We start from the raw sequence: 10,715 nt of genomic DNA, 5'->3' as shown, positions 1-10,715 counted from the left end.
TGCTCTTGTACTAGCTAAGATACTAGTACGTAGGTGCTGGCCTACAATCTTCTTTCCTTCAGGTACCACTTTTCATCAATTTTCAGACTGGATACTCCTGAAGCACAACATTACAATCTGAAGACCACGATTCATTCACTTTTCATAACAAATCATTGAAGCACAAAACAACCAATACTAGCATCATCAATCTTTGAATCACTGAACCACTGAAACCCTGTCAACACCCAGTCACCAGAACACATAGCAGACTACAGAACTCTGCAATAACAGTCAGACCCAACTGCAACCCCAAAAATTAAGCTTCAAAAGATATACGCTACTTCAATGAAACCAACCTGCGTATACACGCGCTTTTACCAAAGACAACCTGCGTACAGATCTAAAAATAATTTCTCATAACTTGCAGCTGTACCAAACATCAGTCATACCCAGAACATAACATTGCGTCAGTATGCAGATCTAAAAATACGCATAATCAACCATATAAAGATAGTTCATTTCAAACAATTTGATCCCGATCTATCCTTAGATCTAGTCTTCCATCAACCGGTGTGATCTCTCCTTAGCTCAGATCAAGCAATGTATCATCAACCCAAAACCTGCATACTAGATCTCTTTCTTCATTAGATATTCAAGACTTTTTCGATACCATTGCCTAATGATCTTCTTCTCCTTATATAGTCTTAGGCCCTTCTCAATACCACGGTCCAAAACCATAGTAATACAATACCATCAACTTCAAAACTCGGGATCAACACGACTGTCGAGATACCTTGGTCCAAAAACATAGGCTCAAGTACCGAGGACTAACTACCACGGACCAAAGGGAAGCTTCTCGACATGTACGCTCTTTTTTGTTCATGAAACTGCGTGTATACGCGACTTCGTATATAGCGAGACTGCGTATCCGCGACTTAGTATATAGCGTACCAACGTGTATACGCAACTTGGGCTTAATGAACCTGCGTATATGAAATTTCTCTTCATTCTTGTAGTCTGGACTGAGATCTGTCATCAAAGAGAGTTGCCATCAAGGAAAACACCTGTACCGTAGTGCCACACCTGTGCCAAAATGCCAACATCAACCTCATTTACTATATCAAAATTTGTATTCTATGAAAAGAAATGTGTGTTTATGAACATTTAATATAACATTTTGTGTTATGGCCATTTCTATCTTAATTCAAATTCCATTTGATTTATGTATATTTAGTTTATTTCGGTATTATTATCTATTTCTCCAAAGTCCATGAAATTTATAGACACTCAATGTGGTATATTCTCCTTACCATAAATGCCACTTGATTTGCATCTAATTGATAAAATAAAAATGTAAATTTATGTGCATTCAAGATGATATTCTATTTGCCACTTTTTTAATCTCATTATCAAATGTTTTTAATGTACTTTTATCTAATTATAATGTGTATTCACAAATATTTAATTTAGTAAAACTCATATTTATAAATTTAAAATGTGTATTCACAAATATTTAATTTAGTAAAACGCATATTTATAAATATTTAAATATGTATTTTATATATTTTTTTTAAAAAGACATACAAATATATTAATATGAAATTTTTAATTAAATATATAAATTTATTTCATGCTTAATTTCTTTAACATTTTTAAATAACAAGTATCTTGACTTATATAAATCTAAAATTTTTATAAATTCAAAAAACTAATTAAAAATAAAATGTTTTTAGATTTAAATAAAAAATATTATTAATAAATTTAAACACAAAATTAAATTTAATAAATAAATTAAGATAATATGAAAATATACAATTATCTTTATTGAAAAAAGGCCGAACAATCTCAACAGAGAGGATGGCTGGAAAATCGGTAATTGTTGCCTCTCCTCCTAATCATTTTCTCTTTTTTTTTTTTTTTTTTTTTAATTTTAATATTCAAGCTCTTTGATTCTTAAATTAGAATTAAAATTTATTATTTATTTATTTATTTATTATTATTATTATTATTATTATTTCAACCTCTTTGATTCTTAATTTAAAATTAATATTTTTATCTATTTATTTATTTATTTTATTTTTATTATTATTATTATTATTATTATTTTAAAGCTCTTTGATTCTTAAATTAAATTTAATATTTTTATTTATTTATTTTAACTATTAAGTAATATTGTAATTCTCTAATATTTTTATCAGGATACTCTTTGACTATGAATATGAAACTTAGTTATTTATTTATTTGTATTTTTAGCTTATATTTTAAAATAGTATTAACTATTTATAGAATATTCTATTTTTATCTTATACAACTAACTAATATTTATATAACCTCGTTTATTTATAATTAATTTATTTTAAGATTTAAATCTCCCTTTAACTAATATTTTATTTAAAATATAATTAACTTATATTTATTTAAATATAGTTAACTATTATCTATTTTTAACTACTTGATTATTTATGAGTATAGTATATTAACTCATTTTAATATATATTTATAAAATTGTCAATTTATGTTTAATTTCATAAGAAAATTAATAAGTGAATTAACTGATTTGAAATAACAAGTAAAATTAATTAATTAATTAATTAAATTTTGGTCTAACTAGTCATTTCCGGTCAAATCTAGCTGTCATGATTCTAGCCGTTACCTGGATATTTTGCCCGATCTATTTATAATGCATTGCAAGATCTGCTCATTCAACTTGTCCTCACGATGAACCAAACGCATCGACAAAATTATCTCTATGTGATTTTCGCGAAAGATTCTTCTCAAAATTGATATGGATCACAGAAGCCTAAATTCAATAACTATCTTTATTGTTTAATTAGATTTGAATTAACCAATTACCTATGAATTAACAAAGTCAATATACATAAATATCATTGTTATTATAAATAAATATATATATATATAGCTAATCTAGGTATTGATTAATGAATATACTTGTATGGACCTCCCTATAAAACATGTATTAACTAATAAGTTTTTAATTTAATTTTATATTATTTTATTTATATATTTATTTTTTAAACATAAAACTAAATTATTTTGAATTTTAATTTATTTTGCTTAAATTTAGTGAAATAATTTTTTGTTAGCCATTTTTCATTGTTTAAAATGTACTTTTCAATTTTCGAAGTCACAACTAAAATTTGTGATTCCAACAAATTCCTATAAAATAGTGGACAAAAGAGAAATTAAAAAAAAAAAATCCAAAATTTAAACAAAAACTTTATGAATTATTGAATTTAGGCTTCTGTGATCCATATCAATTAAGAGAAGAATATTCCGCAAAAATCACATAGAGATAATTTTGTCAACGCGTTTTGAACCAACCAGTGTGGTTCATCGTCAAGAGTTTCGAACCAACCAGTGTGGTTCATCAACAACTTTATGAATATAGTTGAAATAATAATTCTAACCCTTCAAATTTATTTCTAAATATAATTAGTAATTAAATAAATCAATTATTATGGTTTTAAATATTATATTAAAAATAATAATAATTAATTAATTACAAAATATTAGACAATTTAAATGTAAAAATTATAAAACATTAAATATATTTTTAAACATAATTAGTAATTAAATAAATGAATTATTATCGTTTTAAATTCTATATTAAAATAATAATAATAATTAATTAATTATAAAATATTAGATAATTTAAATGTAAAAATTATAAAGCATTAAATATATTCTATGGGGAATATTTAATTATTATTAATTAAATGCCACATGCTCTCACATATACAGCACTTAATGCTCTCACATATACAGCAGTTAATGTTGTTTGACCCAGTACTTATTACGAACTTCCCACATTTTTCTTTCGGTGGGGAGAGACTCCAAATTTAAAACGATGGTTTGGTGGTTGCTTCGACTTCACATCGTATATGCCAACTTCCTTGTCACGAGCTTTCTAGGCGAACTCTTAATCGACTGGTGACTTTATTTGCCAAATTTACCCCTATTTTCATATATATCTGCGATTTATGAGACTCATTAGGGATGTTTCCTGGCCTCTCATTGGTCCATTTCCATTATTTAAACTCTCTATGCCCATGCATTTCCATCCATTTTCTTACTCGGTTAAGACCATAGCAGGGGTGTTATAGATCATAAGAAAGAATGGCTCCTCAGGTTGCCAGTGATGATAAGAAAGCCGGGGCAGAAGTCTACTATGGAAGCGAAATTTGCAGGAAGAAAACCATTGAATTGCTTGAACAGGCAGGCCTTCCCAATGGCCTGATACTGCTTGATGATATTCAAGAATGTGGTTATGTGAGGGAAACTGGGTTTGTGTGGATGAAGCGGAATAAGAAGGTTGAGCACGAGTTCAAGGCGATTGGGAGATTGGTACAATATGATACAGAGATAAGTGGGTATGTTGAGCAACACAAGATGAAGAAGGTGAGTGGAGTGAAGAGCAAGGAGCTTCTTGTGTGGATCACCATCTCTGAGATCTCCATTGATGACCCAGCAACTGCCAAGATTTCCTTCAAGAGCGCCATCGCTGGGATTAAGAAATCCTTCCCCGTCGGTGCCTTTCAAATTGAAGAGAATGGTAACAAGTAAATGATAATTAAACATAAATAAATAAACACTGGTTTTAAATAATTCTGTAGCATAGGGCGTAGACTGGACTTGCACGTTTAATTTAAAAGATTTGAATTGCCCGTAAATGTTTAATAATTTTGATATTTATTCATGAGAAATTCTTGCCAAGGATAGTAAATTGGTTTTTTGTTTGATAATTAAACATAAATATGTAGGGTTTTGTTAATTATTAATTTTTGTTTTTAATTTTATTTAATTTTTTAATATTTATTTATATATTAAACTGACTGAAAGAATAATTAGTGTGTATATGCATACTCATTGTAGATCCCTGTCTTGTCTTGGAAAGTAATGTAAACATTACATTGGTAATGATAGGTTCAATCCTCCCTTTTTGAGTTTTTGGCCCATGTCAATTTTGGATATATTGAGAGATGATAGACATATCCTTATTTTCGTGGCGATTTTGTAGTCATTTACTACGTTTTTGTTTTCACCAATGTTAATTTTGCATATCTAATGCTGAAATAGATGATAGATATATTGTTATGGTATATCTTTTAATAAATATATTATTATTTTGGCGGGGATTTTGTAACTATGCATCGCGGTTTTGTTAATATGTTAGCTAAACTTTCTATGGTTACAATTTTTATAATAATCATTGAACTTTTCTCCTGCTATGGGATTGAAAAGAAGATAGTCTTTCTGGTTTCTTTTCTAGTTATATTTTAAGTTTGCTTAAGATTGTACAATTTATAAATATGTAATTAATACCTGATTTTTAAAGCATTTAAATTAAATGGAAATTATTTTTGTCTTAATTATTTTTAAGTTTATTTAAGGATTTATAATTTATAATTTATAAAAAAAGTAATTAATATTTTTTTATTTTAATTATTAGATGAATTTTTTTTAGCTCACTGTAAATTATATGTAGTTTATTATTTTGACATATATATATACATATATGTGTGTAGGGACAGAAATTATTATCAATAGTTATTATAAATTATTTGTGTTTTAATATTCAGATTTTTTTGTTGTTGTTGTTGATGATTGCTACTTGAATTTGATCAAGTGGCAGATTTAAATGTGTTTAGTTTACATTCATAGGTTTTAGTCACATGGTTTTAGCGATCTATGGTGTATTTCCCTTCACTTAATGAAGCTTATAAATAAGCTTAAATAATTTATTGTAAGGTGTTAGAAGTGATTAGGTTTTATGTTCACTTGACCAATATCTCATCGAGATGGGTAACCAAGGCTTCATGGCTAGCTTTTCCTTGTATGACTTTTTCGAATAAATTTGTATAGTGTTGTTGTTATGTTATAATTAATTATATTTATATTTCTTGTGTGTTAATTCTTAAAATGTGGTATCAAAACCATCATTGTGATCTACTTATTACACTATCATAAAGATGATCACGTGGAATGAATAAGTGTGGAGGAATCCATTCTTTTTTCCCAAGAAATTTGCGTAGTGTTATTTTTATGTTATAATTAACTATATTTAACTTTATCACATGTTTATTCCTAACTTGTGGCATTAGAACAATAATGGTAAGTTATTGCATGAGAATATCATGAAAATGGTTAGGTGGAATGACTTGGTTGGATCCCCTAGATTTTCCAAGAAATTTGTGTAGTTTTGTTGCTATTTTATAGTTATTTATGTTTATCTTTCTAGTATGAACAATCATTGTGAGTTATTGCATGAGAGTATCATGAAAATGGTTAGGTGGAATGAATTGGTTGCATCCATTGGATTTTTCCAAGAAATTTTTGTAGTGTTGTTGCTATTTTATAATTAATTATGTTTATCTTTCTCGTATGTTTATTCCTAACATGTTGTATTAGAGATATAATTTTGAGTTATTGCATGACACAATCATGAAGATGGTTAGGTGGAATGAATCCTATGTGTGGATGGATTGTTTGGTTTATTCAAAGAAATTTGTGTAGTATTGTTTCTATGTTATAATTAAATATATTTATCTTTATTGCATGCTTTAACATGTGCTATCAAGATGTAATTGTTAGTTGTTGCATAAGACTATCATGAAGATGGTAATGTGTAATGGATCAAGTCTCGTTGGGTCCATTGTATTTTTCCAAAAAGATTGTGTAGTGTTGTTGCCATGTTATAATTAATTATATTTATCTTTCTTGCATGTTTATTCCTAACATGTGGTATCAGATCCCATGAAGATGGTAATTAGTAACTGGAAGTGTACATGGATTCATGTCACACATCTACTAACTAATAAAAGTTCATAAAAAAAAGGTTATGTACCACATACCATAATATTATATTGTCAATCTTGACAATGAAAACGTAACACTTGTAACTCGTTATTTTGACTTTACATAAATTACAGTGTGAATATTCATTTTAAAACAACTAATGAAATTTTTCATTAGAATTGGATTGCGACCTGAAAAGGTCACTGTCAGGGCAGTACATATGTTATTACAACACTCTTTTGATATGACGAAGTAACATCTGTCCTATCAAATATGATTCGAATCATGAACCTTACACTGCTTTGCATATTGCACTTTGGTGAATTGTTTAATCTTTAATTACAATCACTTATCTGTCCTTGCGCTTTCAACTCACATTAATGCCGCGGTTAACTCGGCCTATGTGCTAGTGCTCCCTTGTTGGTGCTTTTATTATGGTATTGTGACTCGGGATCCCCTCTAGAATCAACGACCTTGGTGTAGATCTAGGATCAGACGGTTGTGGTGAATACTTGGGGTTCTAAGCCTCCGGTCAGGTTTATACTACATCTCACTTCAACCTTGCGAGCTGTGACACCGGCATTTGCTGTGGAGGTTAACCTCCTCCTCTTTTCCTCCACGCGAGCTGGGGTTCCAACGCTTGCTAGAGGGTTTGACTTCTTTGAACAGGTAAATGGTTTTCCCCATATCTAAGGTTGGATTCATAAATCCTATGCTTATTCTCCATCTTGTATACAACAAGTAACACTTTCGGTTCTTCTTTTATCAGGGTGCAGCTTCATGTGGCGGCCATCAACTGTGGAAGGTCTCCTCGGTCCGGCCTAGTCCAGGTATAATACCATTCAAATTGTTTACCTCCATTGTTATAGCTTTGACAGTTTTACATATTTAGTTAAGTGCTCTAATCCTTATCTGTTATTGGATTGGCAGAGTCTTGAAGAGCCATGGTGAAGGCTGAATGGAGCCCTCACTTGGATTTTGGTTTGCAGCAATCATCGAGTATATTAACCTAAAGGGTCCTTGCTTAGTTAAAGAATGTGTGGGGTTCAACCCCTTTGTTGTACTTTGAATTAAACTTCTTATCATGACTGTTTCAGAATTATTTTGACATTCTCGTCCCTTGGGGTCTGTAATTTAAAAGGGGCTCTTGTGACCTCTAGCCCTTTGAGAAGTCTGGTTTGAAAATAGAGGGTTATGTCGGCTTGTAATGGCATTTTGGCCTTGAAGGATTCTAGTGACGGTTTGGGCTTTCGAACCCGAGCCTCTTATTCGGCTTGATACTGTTACATACATTCCTATTTAATGAAATTTATCATTCTATTTAACTTCTCTCGTTTTACTCCTACATTGCTACGAGAGGCAACGTCCTCCACTGTACCTCTTCGTGGGTTGCTGTCATTTAGCTTTTTGATCGTGTATATGGTTTCATAATGCTAATGCGAGTTCCTATTTTTGGTTATGCATTTGTAAAAGTTGGTTTTTGAAGACAGAGAATTCCTTGGGTCTTTTGTTAAGAATTCCTTTGGGTTCTTGAATTCACTGCATTACTTAATCCCATTTGCATTTTATCACATGTTTATAACAAAACTAATCTGCAATGAATAAAGAGTATTGGGTAGTTAAAAATCTCACTGTGTACATGTGATTAAGAGTTCAAAGAGGAGCAGGGTAGCGAGTATTCCAATGAATCACTCAGGTTTTTGGTAGCACTTAACTTGGACTTGCCCTTTCCATTTTGGTTCTACATTTATTTTTTCTATGAGATGATATTAGGGTTTATTCTGTTGCTTTGGCCATCTCTGATAGTAAGCTTGTGTTTTCTTTATGACACGATCATATGTATGGTTATCTCTGTACCTAAGCCTATTAATTGTTCATATGGTATTTCTCTATTCTTTTCCTGCCGATAATTAATATTGTCTTCAATATTTTTTGTTTTATCTAGGAAAGAAATACAGTATACTGACTATAGTCTTGGTGTGTAATCATGCTAAGGATTTACTTATATCTATTGGTAATATTTGTATAAATTTCGTATAACAAAAACTCATAGAATTATCTAGTCAATGCTTAATTGTAGGATTACTTAGTAAGCAATTCATATCTATACAATTGTATGCCTATTTAGTAAGCAAATCATAACTGTACACAGGAATAAGACCTAACCATTTACACATAAAAAAGTATATAAATATATCAACATTCAGGATAATTTCTAGCAATTAAAAAGAATATTTCTTCCACTTATCTGGACCGTTGTTTTGTAGATTTTCTTATATGTTAGTCCACAACCAGAACTTGCTCCTGGTTTCTTTTCCTCCCAACCTTGAACTATTATTCCAAACAGTCTCCCCCTGATTTGTTCCTGTGTTCAAGAACCTCTTCTATGAGAACTTATAGTCTCACCACTATCTGGTCCTAACCAAACATAACCATATCAACACTGCCTCACCCTTCAGCACAATTCTCTCTCCCTGATCTCAGATACCCTTATCCTCTTGATATTCTTGAATAAATCCTCAAGAAATCAGCTAGAACAGGTAACTGTTTCTCAAACTGATTCATAATTAAAAAAAACATTTACCGATAACTGTTGCTTTATTTTCAAAAATAATTATATTCTAGAAACAATCTCTTATAATTAAGAAAATAATTAGTTTGTTTGTTCTGCAATAAAATAAAATATTTCCATGACCTGGGGATATCACATCTCCCACCCCTAAGATGTAACATCATCCGGATGTTTTCCCTCTAAAAACAAATCTGAAAAGGTCTCCTTCATAACCTGCTCATCTTCCCAGGTGGCCTCTTCCAGCCCATAGTGCTGCCATCGCACTTTAACCTGGGTGATAACTCGTTTCCGTAACGTTAATTCTCTTCGATTGAGTATACCCAGAGGTTCTACCAGGAACTTGCCTTCCAGTTCGACCTACGCAAATCAACAAAACAATTCCAATTATCATTTTTGAGTGTTTAATAAATCTTAATTAAAGTGAAGCTTCTAAAATAATTTTACCTGAATGCCTTACCAATTGATTACGTGTTTATGATCATAAATGTATTTATTATGTAGAGAAACATGAAAGACATTGTGCACATGAATTTGGCTGGGGAAGTCCAACTGGTAAGCCACCGGTCTGATTCGAGCTAATATTTGGAAAGGCCCGCAAAATCGAGGTGCTAATTTAGCACATCCGGTCCCTTGCAAGGTGCTCTTCTTTGCTCGCACTCGAATATACACATGATCTCCTACTTGGAACTCCTGGAAGCTTCTTTTCTGATCAACAAAGTTCTTTTTCCAGTATTGAGCGACCTTCAAGTTAGCTCGTACCTTTTTCACCACCCCCTCCATTTCTTCTAACATATCGGGTCCTAACATCAATTTGTCTTCTAGACCGCTCCAACTCAAGGGTGTTCTGCACTTACGTCCATATAACACTTCAAAAGGACTCATCTGTAATGATGTATGGTACCCATTGTTATAGGAAAATTCTACCAAGTGTAGGTAGTCCTCCCATTTTGATGGTTGTTGCATTACATAAGTTCGCAACATGTCTTCAACTACTTGATTTACTCGCTCCGTTTGTCCATTTGTTTGTGGATGATAAGTGGTGCTGAAGTGTAATTGTGTACCCAAACCTTCAAAAAGGGCCTTCCAAAAGGCAGATGTGAATTTCACATCATGGTCGGAAATGATCATTTTGGGTATTCCATGCAATTTAAAAATGTTTTGCATAAAAATGTTAGCAATCTGCACTGCTTTATAAGTTGACTAAACTGGTATGAAATGGGCAAATTTGCTCAATTTTTCCACTACCACCATGATGGAGTCATTTTGCTTTTTTGACTTAGGTAGTCCGGTAATGAAATCGATGGATATGGTTTCCCATTTCCATTCTGGAATAGGCAGAGGGTGA

General features: G+C 31.2%; 1 protein-coding gene across 1 annotated transcript; it reads left to right on the top strand.

The window, feature by feature from the left end:
* Window positions 1-4,007: 4,007 nt before the first annotated feature.
* On the top strand, window positions 4,008-4,673 carry LOC149181833 (uncharacterized protein At5g01610-like). The gene has a single exon (XM_089418412.1). The coding sequence runs from the start codon at window positions 4,120-4,122 to the stop codon at window positions 4,564-4,566; it is 447 nt and encodes a 148-aa protein (XP_089274538.1). The 5' UTR covers window positions 4,008-4,119; the 3' UTR covers window positions 4,567-4,673.
* Window positions 4,674-10,715: the final 6,042 nt, after the last annotated feature.

The sequence above is a fragment of the Pinus tabuliformis genome, chromosome 3_2, assembly GCF_031772625.1.
Source record: "Pinus tabuliformis cultivar Carrire ecotype Pingquan chromosome 3_2, CPIR1, whole genome shotgun sequence".
In the NCBI taxonomy this organism is placed as follows: Eukaryota; Viridiplantae; Streptophyta; class Pinopsida; order Pinales; family Pinaceae; genus Pinus; species Pinus tabuliformis.
This window is presented reverse-complemented; position numbering and strand designations above follow the sequence as displayed.

What these genes read in the sequence shown, in the direction of transcription:
- LOC149181833 (XM_089418412.1), top strand. Translation starts at nt 4,120, where the DNA reads ATGGCTCCTCAGGTTGCCAGTGATGATAAGAAAGCCGGGGCAGAAGTC.